Genomic DNA, 16779 nt, shown 5'->3' with positions numbered 1-16779 from the left:
ATGTTTTCTGTGTAGACCTTTCATTGACAGCAGCTCTGGATCACAAATGTATTTGAGAAACAGCTGGGCAGTTGGTTGGCAAAATTCTTTTCCATGAGGACACACTTGTAAATAAAAACATCTCTGCGTGGGTAATCTGACTTGAAATCACACAGATTTTGGTCTGACAAATCCACCCATCTACGTGGGTGGATCTACTCTTTTAAAACTTCCTTTTTCCTCCTCACTCCTAAAGTCTAAACCATGGTGGAGGGAGGCCAAGTGAGTAAAAACAAGTCAAAAGTTTACGATAAGGAGGTTTAATTCATCCAGAGGCATGTTCCACTTTATCCCAAATGGCCTGGCTCTTCCAGCCAGAGTCAGCACTAGTATTATTATAATTAGTATTATAAACAGAAAACCACGAGGAACAATCTTGCCTAGAAAATCCCATGGACAGAGGAGCCTGGTGGGCTACTGTCCATTGGGTTGCAAAGAGTCAGACATGACTGAAGCTACTGAGCACACAAGAGGAACAATAACCCAACCAAGACTGTATTAGATAATTAATTAATCAAGATTGTAATGAAAAAGTGGTGCTGGGCACAGTAAAATCTTAAAGAAGTGGAACGCTTAAGGCCTGGAATCTTACCATTAATTTTTCAGGTTAACATAAAGTTTACAGATGAGTCAGTTCACTTCGAAACTTACACCTTCTACAGGATATCAGGAGTTACGTTGGCTGAGTCCATGCCATTGAGGGGCTCCTGGTCTGGTTAGAAAGCCAGACAAATAGATGATGCTAGAAAGAATTTGGAGAGGGCAGAGACAGAGCTGTGCACAGGAATTTGAGGTGCAAAGACAGGGAGAGGTTCAAGGGGTGGGGCCAGTGGGCAGGGTCAATGTGGGCCCAAGGCAGGAGGCACCCTCAGTTCAGTGTTTAGCCTGAGCAAAGGCACTGTGGAGAGACCAGCTTTGGGAAATTGTGGGCCTAAGGCATCATAGGAGTGGGCAGAGGTGAGGTTAAACAGGTGGCCCATTAAAAGGAGTTTCTCACTTATCTCAGGGACGATAGAAGAACACAGAACAGTTTTAAGCATGAGAACTGTATGAAATAAGAACACCCTCTGGCTCCCTCAACAAAGCCAAACCTCCAAACTGGCGAGGAGGGGTGATGGAGCCTTTAACCCTAACTGTAAGCAACTAAAGTCTCCTGAAGGGGATGTGGATTTGGGGACACAAATCCAAAGAGGTGTCTAGCAACTGCTCAGACATGCTACACCAGGGGCTGGTATAACCCCAGTTACAAATTTGAGCAAAATAAACCTCTTTTACAGAATAGCTGAACCCAGGAGCATGGATGAGATCTCTCACAGGAGTCAAGGGAAGTAGACTCAGGACCGAGTATTGTGTTCAACATTCCAGAGGTAGAGGGAAGAGGGAAGCCAGGCCAGGACCAGAGAGCCCTGTGAGTACCCAGGGGGCTGAGATTCCCTTGTGCCAAACACAGAGGACCAGAAGTGGGGGGAGGGCAGGGAGAGCCAGACTGAAGGGAGGCAGGACCACTGGGAGCTGAGGATGCAGAGAGCAAAGGAGTCTGCCCTTTGAAGAATCCAGCATCTACCAGGATGTATTCACATGCTCTGGCTGTCGTGACCAAGTACCACCTGGTGGTCCGACCAACAGAAATTTTTTTTGTCGTAGTTTTGTAGGCTAGAAGGCTGAGATCAAGATGCCAGTTTCTCCCGAGGCCTCTCCCATTGGTTTGGTCTTCCCTCTGTGTGTATCTACGTCCTAACTCCACTGTCTAATAAGAACACCAGTTATATTAGATGAGGGCTCACCTTAATGACCTTGCTTTAACTTAAGTACAGGTTTGAAGGCCATCTCTAAATACAGTCCCGATCAGAGGTTCTGGAGGTTGGGATTTGAACAGATGACTTTGGGGAGGATAGAAGTCAGACCATAACAGGGGAGGAGAGGGATTTTATGTTAGCTAGAGGGGATTACGAGATGGGGGAGGACTTTTCCCTGAGGATGGGAGAGACTTGAGGCAGCTCCCAGATCTCTCAGGTAAAGCTCTCAAGAGGGGCTGAGATGGAAGAGCAACCATGAGGGAGTGGGACCAGGATACAGGGAGATGGGAGGGGTGGATGTGGAGAGCTGTTTAGCACAGGGGTGGTTGTCAGTCTTGAGCTGATTCCATCAGGAATGAATGGCAGTACTTCGGGCACCTGACATCTCTGATGCTGACCGCATCACTGCTCATCCTTCGTGCAAAACCTCCCCTCTTTAGAGCTTTAGGGGACCATGGGGGTGGGCAAGTGTCAGGAGAGGCAGAACACTGAGAATATTCATGCCTGATTCCTTCCATTTTCTTCATCTCATAGGAGACAAGGTTTTTGCTGAAGACCAGGGAGCAGGGATTCAGTTGCCAGTGAATGAGAGTCAGAAAAGGAGGGTCAGGGAGGGAGTGGACCAAGACCATCTCCAAGGACTAATGATCAACAGCAAGAGACACACTGAGTTTGGATCCCACGGATTTGAATGGCTCTAAACCATGTGGCGAAACACTGTTGCGCGAGAAGGGAGGGCCCTGCACTCTGCAGGCCAGCAGAATGTATCTGGTCTGCTCTGTACCTGAAGATGGTCCTTGTTTGCCTGGAGCAACTGTGGCCCCCGAGGAGAATCTGATCTTTGATTTTGCAAGTTTCTTTTCTGCACAGTCTCCAACAGAGTGGTCTAGGAGTCCTTGGTTAAGATTCTGTCTCCTCTGTGTCTCTGTCAATCAGTTAACCACTGTTCTAGCTCTGATAGGTGGGGAGCTATGCCAGACTCTACAGATAGGGACGAAAATCTGGGGCCCTGGAGAATTGTTATGGATTCCTTATTTACACAGAGACATGATTAAAGACATGGTTCGCCCACTCCTTGACACTTGTCCAGGTCTGCCTGCATGGCAGCCACCAAAAAAGAGGACATTCAATCAGGCCACACTGTTGGGAAGAGAGTTTGGAGTGTGAAGATTCGCAGGAGAAATAATCCCCTTTGGAAATATATCACCTTTTGTTTCCCCGGTAAATGACCAAGAATGTCAAAAGGATATAGGAGTTATAATTCCTGCTACAGCCTAAGGATTTTCATACACGATTTCATCATATCTACAGTCTACAATCCTAGGAAGATATTATTATGATCACTCGCAGATAAAGAGGGCAGAGTCTGAGTACAATAAATTCTCCCAGGATATGTAGCTGATAAATGGCATTTCAGATTCCAGTGCCTGTGCTTTTTCTGCTATGTTACACAGAGGAAGTTAGACAGGCAAGGAAGCAGACCAGGTGAATCAGGTGTAGGCAGCTGGGTCTGGGAGGTGTTCACCTAGTCTGACCGCTGTAGAACCTTCACCACTGGTGGGACAGCCAGATGGACTCCTTTGAATTGATAGGTAGTGTCCAGGTTGAAGATATTAAAAATATGTCTGTTCTGCTCTCTCTCTTTTTTTAAGTGAGTTCCATTTAATTATTTATGTATTTATTTTTCTCTGCACTGGATCTCTGTTGCTCTGTGCGGGTTTTCTCTGGTTGTGGCGAGCAGGGGCTACTCTTCATTGTGGTGGTTGGGCTTCTCGTTGCTGTGGCTTCTCTTGTTGTGGAGCATAGGTTCTAGGGTGTGTGGGCTTCAGTAGTTGCAGCACATGGGCTCAGCAGTGTGGCGCACACAAGCCTAGCTGCTCTGCAGCATGTGGAATTTTCCCAGACCAGAGATGAAACCTATGTCCCCTTCTTTGGCAGGTGGATTCTTATCCACTGCACCACCGGGGAAGTCCTCTGCTCTGTTTCTGAGTTCTAACATGCTGATGGGGGAGCTGGCATAGTCAGGAAGCACTGGGTGTTTGACTGCTTCCAGTCCCAGTATCTCTAAGTGAATGAGTTCCCAGACTCCCCATGGACTGTCTCTGCACCAGCTTTTATGGAAACTCCACATATCTTTGCAGCCTCCTCTGGGACTGCTTTGGCCTTGGCGTTGACTGCCAGCCCAGTCCCTGCAAAGTTCATTGCCACCACATACAGTAAAAAAAAAAAAAAAATGGGGCTTCCTTGATGGCTCAGACAGTAAAAAACCCACCTGCAATACAGGAGACCTGGGTTCGATCCATTTTACATATAAGAAAACAGAGATTAGGTGACCTGTCCAGAGCAATGGATGCTAAGTTTTCCAGAGAGGACCCTCAGCCAGCTCAGGGCCTGACCCTTTAGCTTCTATGGTACCCTGTTTCCCCATGTCCTTTCTGCTTTGGGGTGTTGAGATGGAGGGAGGTGACATTATGTATAAAATAGGTAACTGATGAGAACCTATTGCATAGCACAGGGAACTCAATGCTCTTTGGTGACCTGAAATGGGAAGGAAATCTAAAAAGGGGGATATGTGTATATGTATGGCTGATTCACTTTGCTGTACAGCAGAAACTAACAGTATTTTAAAGCAACTTTACTCCAATAAATTTTTTAAATTGAAAAAGAAAAAGGAGGAGGGCCTCACAGACATGATGGATCAATTAAAGAGGAAAATGCAACTATTCCAAAAGATTCTAAAAGCAGATAGACTGAAAAAAACCCAACACTTAGGCCTGAAGAACTGTGCCAGATGCTCTCAAGGGGGACCCCAGCTCTCCCTAGGGAGGTGGCCTCTGCACCTCAGCCTCATGGTGTCACTGGTGACTTCCCAAGTCCAGAAATGCCTGGGTTACTTGTATATGCGTGCTCAGGCACTTCGTCTCTGTGAGTATGGACTGTAGTCTGCCTGGCTCCTCTGTCCATGGGGATTCTCCAGGCAAGAATACTGCAGTGGGTTGCCGTGCCCTCTTCCAGAGGATCTTCCTGACCCAGAAACGTGTGTGAATTATTTGGGTAGAGAGCAGTGGTGGCCCGCAGGAACCATTATCCAGCCTGGCAGCCTTAAACTAACAGAGAAGCAATTCACCAGGAAACCCTGAGCCAAACGACATTGCTTGTCCTTCTGTTGTCTTCTCAGTCTTTGTGGGGAATGAGGTCAAAAAAAGGAGATCTAATTCCACTCTGAGGCTCAGACACGGTAAAATCAGAACAAAACTACAGCAGCAAAAACGTTTGCTTCAGTCCCATAAAATCCCTCCCAGCCCCAGTGAATAGCTTCAAGTGGGCAAGTGCCCCTGGGAGGCCCGCCTGCTCTGTTTTTCTCTGTGGCCGCCTCTCCCCTTCCTTCCTGCCCGGTGGTGGTGGCGGGTAGCCGGGCTTTAGCGGGGCAGTCCCCACCAGGCGGAGCGAGCGCCTCTGGGATAATCCGGAGCTTGGGATGCTCAGAGATGCTTAGGGTTGCTCCGGGCAGAAGCTCCGCCCCGCTCAGCTCTCGCACTGCTGGAAGGTTCTCCACTTCAACTTCACTCAAGTCAAGAAGTAGCTTGCAAAGGGGAGGATTTTCAGCACAGTGCACAGGGAATTAAACGTCTCTGAACAATAACACTGGTCCGTGGAGTGTAAAAGCTGGGACAGTGCTGGCGTTCCCTAGGCAACGAGCTGAAAATGTTCACTCCTTACAAAATCTTTCAGTTGGCCAGGCTTTCTTTCCCGACAGTCCCAGTGGCTGAGCTCCGGAAAAATAAGGCAAGCTGTGGATGGGATTTGGTGAGTGCCATGAGATCCCTACCCCCTGCAAGTCAGGGCTGCTTTCCTTGTGTTTGGATTCGGATTCGAAAAACAAGCTAGCAGACCATGACTGCTGACACAAATAAATCCCTAACCGGACTGGTAAACACTGGAAATGCATCCTTGCAGTAAAAGGGATAAAACAAAGCAGAACTATTTGCCTCCTCTCCTGGTAACATCCAGGGCTGTGATGGAAAACTCCGTTATCCCTAAGAAAGATGCCTGGTGAGCATGTGGGTTTTTCCAAGCTGGTTTTCTACTTTAACTCGGGAGCGTCTGTTGCATAGACACGCAGAGCGAGGGCACGACCTGGCTGTGTGTGTGCGCGGGCGCGCGCGCGTGCGTTCTGCATGCGGTCTTCCCTAATTACTACAGCGCAACTTCCTCTTTGCTTTGCCAGACTAAGTCTCAACAATGAGACATCATGTGTAAACTTCTTGTCTGTTTGCTTTTTTCAGTTCTAGGGAAAATCCGAACCGCAGTGGGCAGTGCCCAACTTCTTATGGCCCAGAAATTCTACCAGTTCAGAGAACTGTGTGAAGAAAACCTGGTAGGTATCTTTCCCTGTCAATACTAGTTTTCTCAGCTCCTCCCCGTGAGAAGACCATGTGGTCAAGACCAGTCCAACTAAAGTAGAACCAAGCCAGGGCTCATTGGACTCTCTCAACCTGACAGAGAGAATTTTCCGATGAATCATATATTTCCTGCTTTTTCTTAAAAATATTTATCTTTTAAAATAATAAAAAATATTAAGTAATCTTCGAAGAAAGAATCCAATCAAGTTATCAAGTTAAAACTCCATTTCCTTTTTTTTTCTTTTTCTGGTTGCTAAAGATTTTCTATTTTCCTGGCCTCCTGACTTTATTATTCTTACCCAACTGGAGCAGCCTGATATTTCAAACATAATATTTCAGAAAAAAATAATTTGGGATAACGAGTTTCTTTCTGAAGTAGCCATTGTGGCCTTTTGCCTTATCAGAGTGCTCTGTTTTAATTCAAGAACTGGAGGTGGAAGGTGTCAGAAAGTGTAGCTTTGATCTCCATGAGAACAATGAATCATTCATCTTTCTTGGACACACAGAAATGAAATAAAGCAGAACAAACAGACAAAACCAGTATTAGCAGCAACAACATTTTTAAAAAACTGTCAGCAAAATGCAAGGCCAAGAGCTTCCTCACGTTTTTTTTTTTTTTTTAATTCTGCCATCTCCACAAGTGTCATTCCACAAAAATAGCTTTTATTGGCCAATTAATGATCAAGCTGCATCTGTGTGCTCAGTCCCTCAGTTGTGTCCAACTCTTTGCGACCCTATAGACTGTAGCCTGCCAGGCTCCTCTGTCCATGAGATTCTCCAGGCAAGAATACTGGAGTGGATAGCCATTTCCTCCTCCAGAGGATACCCCTGACCCAGGGATGGAAACTGCATCTAAAATAAAGAAAATTAAAAGCAATTCTTTTAATCTTCTGGAAAGTTCAAAACACAATCATTTGTGATCTGATTGACCCAAACTATGGTTGTTGTTGTTGTTGTTGTTGTTGTTTAGCGTTCTAACTACATCTTGTTGTTAACAAGGACAAATACAGACTGAATGGGATTTGTTTAGACAAGACTCAACCAAGAGCAGATATAAAGTCTGCACAAGTCAGTGCTCTTATCCCCCTTCACCAGGCTTTTCTTTGTGAAACCTCTCTTTCCTGCCTCCTCACCCTGACCTCCCATACCCATAGTTTGTTTTCCCCTTCCTCAGCAAAAATGACCTGGCCCTTCTTTCACCTTCTCAGAAATTCTATTCTGAATTATGAGATAATATATATTAGTAAATGTATTGATCAGTGATTTAACAAATATTTTATTGAGCTTCACTATGTGTCAGGTACAGAATTCCTTCTAATTTGTAAACTTGCTCACGTGTCACAGATCTTAATTCATATTATTCTTTAACTCTTTAAATTAAAAAGTTCATATAAAGCCATATTTCTCAAACTGGCCCTCGTTATCTTTCTCATCCTCTATCGCCTCTGACCTTCAAGTGACCTGGTTCAGACTGAAGCAGGTTTCACAACTACTACTTGTGCTGGGTGTCACAGGAGCCACTGATTAAGAGACTGGCTGAGCACCCAGGCTCTTTCTCTCTGCTTCCCCATTCATCCCTTGGATGATGAGGGTGCAAAGAGATTCCTGATGGGAAAGGAACAAATTTCCCTTGTTACTACAGAGTTAAATGCTATCATAGTTTAACAACAGGGCTTGTGACCTAGAAGGCTTTAGTGAACTTCAAGGTATGAGGAATTTAGCTTTTAATTACAAATAAGATAAGGTAATATATTGTGAGATCATAAAACTCCAGCTGACAAGTACTTTGTCAAAATTATTATCTGTCTATTCTGAACCTAGATATAAGAAACATTGGAGTTTACTATATCAAAATGCTACAGAGAAGCCCTCTTATTAATTTAGGTGTCACTGGAATAGAGTTTAACAGTGAACCAAATACTTACAAATTTTAGAATTTAATTATTCCAATGAACTATGGGTAGTTTTAAAAGTATAAGTTTATAAATACATTCTTGTATTTATTTTGAAGTCAGACCAATAATACTCATCCATCAAAAGGCTAAAAAGTATTTTTTCCAGTCTGTTAACTTTGATGGTCACTTACCCTGTGCTTTCTGAAGTTCTGATGATGTCATTTCTTTAGGGTTGTTTTAAAAGTAAGAACGGGCCTCAAGTTATTATATGGCATGAGATTTCACAGTCTTTCCAATTGCCTGGGATACCCAGAGGTAACCAAATGGAACCTCAATAGAAACCTCTGATAAGTATGAGCCCCACCTATCTGCCCATGAATACCTTTAGCTATTGTTGCCGGTAGTAATACCTTCAGTCTCTTAGTTATGGTTTTTATGTCTCAGATCATATAAATTAGAGGTTCCTACTCTCTAGTGCTTGTCAGGGATATGTGAATGAGGGCAAAGAAGATCAATCCACACATCAAAGAATCTTTAATATTATCTAGCAAATGCACAGAAATCTATGTTTACATACAGACAAGCGTTCTCACATTTGCCGTATTATGTTATGGTCAATTTTAAAACCAATTCATTTCTAAACAATTATGTCCAAGTACTTATATGATAAAATGACTTCCAATATTAGAAATATCTTAATTGTTAAACACACAATACTTTGAAAATCTAATTCTTTTATTACTTATCACTTGTTTGCCCTATTATTTCACTCAAGGTAAGTATTTAAAATGAATCTTATTTTAGATTCCTTATCTGTTCTCTGAGTATGCTGGATCCCATGGAGTCAAATACTGACTCTAATAACAATAGACTGTATTTTTTGGTAATATGGTATTTTCATTTAAATATAGTTTTAAATGCATTTTGGCATATAACACACATTCTGGGTTTTTTCCAAATGTTTAGATTCCCCACGATACCATACTGATAGATGCTGTATTACAAAAGAATTTTACCTTGACATTGAGAATCACTGACTCAAATGTGTATAAAATGATTGTATAAAATTATTGTTTGTACTGGAATTTTTTTTTTTAAAGCCAAATTCATAGAGAGAGTATAAAAGTGGTTGGCAAGGGCTCAGGGGTAGGGGAAATGGAGGGGGCATTGGTAAAATGATACAGATTTTCAGCTATAAAATGAATGAGATCTGAGGATCTAATTAGAACATGGTGACTATGGTTGATAACACTGTATTGTCTAACTGAGCTTTGCTAAGAAAGAGTAGACGATAAATGTTCTCACACACACACACAAAAGGATAAAGATGTGAGGTGATAATGTGCTGCTTAACTCGATGGGGAAGTCCTATACAAGGTGTGTCTCTATCAAATCATCATAGGGTACATTCTAAATATCTTATAATCTTATTTGTCAATTAGTCCTTAATAAAGGTGAATATATAGAGGGATATATATATATATATATAAATAATATATGCATGTATGCTTAGTCGCTCAGTCGTGTCCAACTCTTTCAGACCCAATGGACTGTAGCCCACCAAGCTTCTCTGTCCATGGGATTCTCCAGGCAAGAATACTGGAGTGGATTCTCATGCCCTCCTCCAGGAGATCTTCCCCATCCAGGGATCGAACCCTTGTCTCTTATGTCTCCTGCTGAGGCAGGTGGGTTCTTTACCACTAGTGCCACCTGGGAAGCCCCATAAAACATATATACCTATAAAATATAAAATAAATAAATAGAAGTACCATCAGTGAGGAGGGCATGGCAACCCACTCCAGTATTCTTGCCTGGAGAATCCCCATGGACAGAGGAGCCTGGCGGATTACAATCCATGGTGTCACAAAGAGTCGGACACGACTGAGCGACTAAGCATAGCACAGCATGGCACCATCAGTAACTTCACTTTTCTTTCCTATCTGAAAACTAAAAGGAACTCATCCTCCTTTTGTTATTTGAAGTATTTGAAAATGCCGCGTTGATCCTGGGCTTGTCACAAACATCGCTTCTAAAGCATGACTGTTTTTCTTTCTCTTGCACAGAATCCCAATGCTCATCCAAGGCCCACCTCTCAGGATCTGGCGGGGTTCTGGGACATGCTGCAGTTGTCCATAGAAAACATTAGTATGAAATTTGATGAACTTCATCAGTTAAAGGCCAATAATTGGAAACAGATGGATCCTCTTGACAAGAAGGTAGAACAATGTAGATTTTGTATGGTTCATTTAAAAACCTGCACAAACACTGGACAGTCTAAATAGGCTTCTGCTCTCAGTCTTGCTGTTTACAATGTGAAATGGAGCTGAAATCATATTAATTTCATTGTAATGACAATGTTTACATAGTAATCATTTGGGATATTATCTGTAATATGTTTCAGGCATATTTTTAAAGAAAAACCTGTCTGTGAATTGGAAAATGGGAATGTGGCTTTTTTTTTTTTTGTTAATTAAACTTTAAGTTAAACCATTTTAGTCACTGGAAGGAACTGCCTCCATTTTGCTTTTTAAACTAAAATAAATGACATCTTCAGTGCATGATTACATAGAGCAAGAGTACAACTTCCTTACACCCCTAGAACGTGTTGCCGAGAAAATAGGAAGCCCTGCAAACTAACCGACTTTTATAATCATTTCATAAATATAGTAATAAAGAAACCACTGTTGTTCAAGTCTAAAAATATACACACCGTATAGTTTCACAGTAATCATAAATGTTGGGATCTTTTTTTTAAAATAAAAAAAAAAGGTTTTACCTTTGGTTGATTTGCCTTGGGGAGTATTGCTCACTGGGTTCCTCATGCAAGAGCTTAGAAATAAAGACTCAAATTCTTTTACTTGAATTAATAAACTGCACTTTTCACATTTGATTACAGTGGCTCCACCAGGCTTGCCCAGGTATCCAATGTCTACCCTCTTAGGCTGACCGGAGATGCATGACATTTTTAACCCTTTGCTTTCCTACAGCCTGAGGTCAAATGATTCTGAGAGGTTCAACTTCCGAAGTCAGGCACAGCCATTTCTGTGATGCCTCTTCCTGATCCTTTCACCTATCAGTCCAGTCCATTCTGCTGCTGCCCATCATAATGTCAGAGTTCTTGGAGTCCCTGGGCTCCCAGGAGAAATCTAGTGCTAAGGGCTGGTGCTTAATTGAAGGGGCCACCACTCTCATCACTGTCCCTCATCTCTAATTCTATCACCATCCACCTGGCGGGTTTTGGTATGAAACATCAAAGTACCATTGATGCCTGTGTGGCCTCTCACTGGGGTAGCCAAACATTTGCATTCATTCTAGTTTTCTTTAATCTGGGTTTAAAACTGTCTGCTAAACAAGCTTTTAAATTGGTCTGGTTTTAAGAAAACATTACAGATGTACACACATACTGGTAACTGATTTTCTAGAGCTGATCCATCTAATTACTTATTCATCAATTTTTAAAAATTGTTGTTAAAAAAATAAACTATGCAAGGAAAGGAAAATATGACTAAAAAGTTTTCAACAATCATACTTTCAAAAGTATCTACTGAGTGTCCCAATCATGAAGATTTTAAATGTCCAAAAGGAGTGAAGCTAAGAATTGATATATGGTAGGTACCTAGTGACAGTTATACTGTAAATCATTATTAACTTGATCAGAGCTTTGCATCATCCCATGAACTGGAGGGGAAACAATGAACAAACGCAATCAGAGTTGGTGGAATACGGTTTGCACTCTGTGCTTCCTATTTTTTTATCCACACGAGACTCCACCTTAAACAACTGCGGGGCTACTCGACTGCAATAAGGGTAACTAGGCACTCCACTGAAGGCCAGCAAAGGAGGAACACAGAGAGTGCCCTTTGGAGAATCATGGAATCCATATTTTAAGATATTTCTAACATTTAGGTTTATGAGAATTTAAGGTATTTTACTAAAAGATGAAATCATCAGATTCACATGGACCTTTTTGCAGCCTGAAAACTCGCTTTTTCCTAAAAATCCTTTGTGATTTAGATTCCCTTTTGCACTATACTTTTTTTTTTTCCAGTCCAAGTTATGAATGACTTGTTTGTTTTTGCAGTGGCATTTAAAAATAGCCCACCAGTTTCTAGTTTGCTGCTGCTGGGGGTGTGGGGGAGGGGAGCAGGAATGAACTCTTTCAGTCTTGTGTTCAGTCTTCATGGCGCAATGTCTGTCCCTATGACGAAATAGCCTTCAGGGCCACCAAGGTCACCCCGAGGCCCCTAATTCGTGATGGTCCAACAGGATGTTTTAGGAGCTGACTCCATACCCCCAAGGGTAGGAACTCCCTCCAGGGTGACCCTGCCGAGTACATCTCTGTGTGTCTGTGTGTGATGATGTGTAAATGGGTGTAATTCACTGGGACACCAGCAAAGCTAAACGAACACAGTTTTAACAATCGCTTCTTCCTCGTTTGGCTGTTTAGGTTTGGGTGGGCTCAGGGGAGAGGGCAGGGATGTTTTTAAACTCTGAACCCAGCTGGTACCACACGCTGCCGCCCTGCTTAGAGGGGGTGCAGAATCTAAGAGGCGACCGCTGCCCTCTCCTTCCCATCTCTGGCATCCGGAAGAGTCTGGAGCCTCCCGAGAAAAACCACAGTAAATGTGCCGGAAGCTGCAGCCTTTAGGTGAAGTGAGGGGCGAGGGGCGGGGGCGGGGGCGGGTTAGATTTTAAATACCCATATCCTTCCCTTGGAGAGACTAGTTCTGCCCTCCAGCTTTACCCTTGGCCTTAAACTTCCCAGTATTTTTTTCCCTCATGCATCTTTTTGAAAACCCAAGCCAGAATACTAAGGAAAAAAATATATATATTATTATGTGCTCAGTCGCTCAGTCACGTCTCACTCTTTGAGACCCCATGGACTGTAGCCCGCCAGGCTCCTCTGTCCATGGGATTCTGCGGGCAAGAATACTGGAGTGGACTGCCATTTCCTTCTCCAATGCATATATATATATATATATATATATATATGTAAATATGTATACAGTGTGCAGATCAGAACTAACTTAACCACCCTTAGGCTTAAAAAAAAAAAAAAAGTGTGTGCTAACTACTGACCTATCCCAGTCTCCCCCAAGCTTGTCCTGAGAAGCTGTGTAATGTCCTGAACCTTCTGCTTTGATCAGGAGCGAAGGGCCCCTCCTCCAGTGCCCAAGAAGCCGGCGAAGGGCCCCGCGCCGCTGATCCGGGAGCGCTCGCTGGAGAGCTCGCAGCGCCAGGAGGCCCGCAAGCGCCTGATGGCCGCCAAGCGCGCCGCGTCCGTCCGTCAGAACTCGGCCACCGAGAGCGCCGAGAGCATCGAGATCTACATCCCCGAGGCGCAGACCCGGCTTTGAGGCCCCGGCCGCCGCGCCCCCGCCGCCGCCGCCGCCGCCGCCGCCTCCCCGGCGCCTGCCCACCCGCGTAAACGCGGCCCCTCTCTAGGTCACCCGCCAGCCATCCTCCGTCCTCCTCGAGCTAGTCCGTCCCTAGATTCCAGCAATATCCAACCGTAGGGTATCTCAGACATCCAGGATCCCGCGGGGGGATGGGGGGGGTCCCTAGGGACCTCGCCGTCTTCCACGCGAAAGAAACTAGGGCTCCGATCCCCTTGATTTCCCCGACACGCTTCCTATTTTGGGCAAGCAGATTGGAGCGCTTGATGTCCAGCCTCAGACATCACACCCTGTCACCAGAGTCCGGGAGTAACACACCGAGAGGGGACAAAGAGGGGCTGGGCGCGGGGGCGACCAGGATGTGTAGTGGGTGGGGAAAAGAAGCAAAATCTGCAGGTGCCCGGGGGGGAGGGAGTGGGGTGCGGGTACCTGCGTCGCTCACAGCTGCACAAACTGCCTCACTGTTGTGTCATCAGTCACTGCTTCAAATGTCTCACTCAGCAGAAGATTGTCAATTTGATCTTTCAGGGACATCCATCTATTCCGAAAGGCAATAAAATGAAGACAGGAAGGGCAAGACCAAGGAAGCACTGCTAGCTTAAGAGACTACATAAGGGATTTTTTTCTTTTGTCCTATTCTTAAGACAATTTAGACCTGAAGTGTTTTCTCAACTTTTCTTGTACTATGTATATTATATTGTTGTTGTGGTGGTGGGCGGGGGGAGGTCTTTAAAGGGGAAAGTGTTGGTTCCATTACTTTGTTAGTGTCCATCTTGGGGAGGGGGGGAGCCTACCTAATTACGCAGATAGAAGTACATCTCTGCTTACCAAGTGCTGTAAATGGCAGCCGGCCTGCTTTCTGAGAAGAGTCGGGATTTTCCCATCATCCCCTTCGAATGCTACACATTCGGTCTCTTTTAACCCAGTAGTTCATAGGGCAGACGTTTGTCTCCATCAGTCTTTCCTCACTGCTCCAGAGTCCTATTACACCCCCGAATCAGGATTTTGTCCTGTGTCAAACCCATCAAATAAGCTTTCTGTCCCAGTAGACATGCTGTCTCATTCAAAGAGCAACCACTCATCTTTAGGTCCCAGGTAGAGAGAAAAGAAGTTTGACCTGCAAGGTTCAGCAGCCACGTGGAGGGGGACAACATCGCGGTTCCTAAACACTGAAGAGACCCAGGGATTTGGCAGAGAAGGTTGATTTTTGTTTTTAGTCATGATGGACGGCATATGACCTTTGTGGCCAGCTGAAGTTATCTTTAAATGCCCTTACTCCTAGCAGTTTAAACACTTAGAATGAGGTGATCTTACATGGTCACTGGCATTTTATCCAGCTCCCTAAAGTGTTAGAAATTATCATTGAAAAATGAAAGACTTTTAAAAAGATATATCAGATACACTTGCACCAGAGACGCTTTAAAAAAAATATACACTCTCATAGCCAGGTGCTAATTTTATTTTAAAAATTAAGAGAAGTGATGGGTTCTGGCAACAACTATTTTCATGGACATATTCTAAAACCACTAGAGAATTCGCTACCTCTCAGAGCCATTGATGCTTTGAGCTATCTTTATTAACAGGGCACAAACGTTTACTGCTGTGGTTTACAAGAAAAGGGCTACTAACTTATTTAAAAACAAACCAACTTTTAACTAGAGTGGACAAAGCACCTTTGAGTACTTTGTAAAATTGGAGCAGATAGAGAATTTCAGCTTCAAGTATTTTCTGGTATTAAAAAGAATACACGTTTTCTTTACTCTGTAGCAGCCGGGAAGGTCACACAAAGTTTGTATCAAGTAAGGCCAACTGCCACCTTGGGTAGCCTATGGTCATGTTCAACCATGACAATGACTCAGAACTCACAGACTAACGTGAAGGAAACAGCATCCATTTGAAGACCCATGTTCCCATCCACAGCTCTGTGCCCTGAGGGAGAGATAAGATTTGGATGGAGAAATAGATTTCTAAAGATCATCCTACAATGTTTTCTTTGGAAACTGGTTTAGCCCAGGATATTTTAAGAGAGACAAGAGGTGGCCTATTTATCTTGTCTACGTGAATGGTATTTGTATATTCATAAGCTATTTTTGGTAAGAATTTTAAATCTTTTAGCAGAATGCCTACAGGCATCATGACCTTTGCCTTCCTTAAAAACACCAATTGTACAAACACTTTATAAAAAGCTAATTATTGATGTTAAGACATGACCCCACATAAAACTGCTTGTTGATCACTTGCCCTCTTAAGCCTGACATCCATAAGCATAACCCTTGTTACATTGTTCTTTTTGATGTAATTTGTAGAAATGTTTTTTAGTTAATAACAGAAAAATGTATGTACCCTGAAAAATTACTTATTTTGTTTAACTTTGGTACAAAGGTGTTTGGGTATTTTCTTGGGGAGGGGGGAATTACAAAAGAAGTTTGTCTCCCACATCAAAAAAACGTTCAAAGAAATTAAGTATTTATTATATTTTTTGCAGATGTTTCCATACAACTCACATAACCTTTTTGTAAAGAGAGATGAAGAAATGGATTAAAGATTTTTAATATTTGAAATGGTAAATAGAACTAATTTATTTGTACTATATTTCTGTTATTTATAGATGTTTCCTTAATGTTTTACTGTGCATTACCACTTTAATTTAAGCCTTATCCTTGTGAATTTACCATTTCTTTTTAAAAACATGTCTAGATGCATATTTTAAATAACTGGAATGTAAATCACTAGCATATCTGAATTCCCAAATGTAATTTTTAAAAATTATTTTGGTTTGGAAAAAAAAAAGATTCATTTGAAAGCTTTCAGATGGAGGGGTGGGGAACATTTTTATGGCTTTATGAATTGGAATTTCATAGGCTTATCTACCTAGATTGTGTGCGGACAAAAAAAAAATTGTAAATAGATGAATGTTTCCCATAATGTAAAAAGAAATTAATAAAATAATTAATGCACTGCTTTCAGGTCTCTGTGTTTTCACTACAGAGTCCTGCTTCTTCCAGAATAGAAGTAATTGTCTTTGGGGGAGTAATTAAGCAGTTCAGAAGCATATCATTCTGATTTTCATTGTAATAACACATGTTCTAGTACCTGTGAGCTTGTGGGTAGACCTTGTCCCCTATGGAAGGGATTTAAATACAGAAAACTAAAAGTCCTTTTACTGTGATGATCATACACTCTGAAAGGTTCAAGTCAGGGACTGTATGTTTTATGAAAGGAGTTATCAGCTTCTCAAGCATGTGCAAAT

General features: G+C 43.0%; 1 protein-coding gene across 7 annotated transcripts in view; it reads left to right on the top strand.

The window, feature by feature from the left end:
- DLGAP1 (DLG associated protein 1) overlaps positions 1–16495 on the top strand; it is a 299101-nt gene extending 282606 nt beyond the window's left edge. For 6 of the 7 annotated variants that reach the window (XM_018039625.1, XM_018039624.1, XM_018039626.1 and 3 more), the window contains 3 exons: positions 6122–6213; positions 10197–10349; positions 13281–16495. In XM_018039625.1, the coding sequence (XP_017895114.1) occupies positions 6122–6213; positions 10197–10349; positions 13281–13490 (455 nt within the window). In that variant the 3' untranslated portion in view covers positions 13491–16495. Of the gene's footprint in view, positions 1–6121; positions 6214–10196; positions 10702–13280 lie in introns of those variants that run through there. The other variant, XM_018039630.1, reaches the window with a different exon arrangement.

This window comes from Capra hircus, chromosome 24 (genome assembly GCF_001704415.2).
Source record: "Capra hircus breed San Clemente chromosome 24, ASM170441v1, whole genome shotgun sequence".
Taxonomy (NCBI): domain Eukaryota; kingdom Metazoa; phylum Chordata; class Mammalia; order Artiodactyla; family Bovidae; genus Capra; species Capra hircus.
The sequence above is the reverse complement of the archived record's forward strand: the minus strand, read 5'-3'. Positions and strand labels throughout refer to the sequence as shown.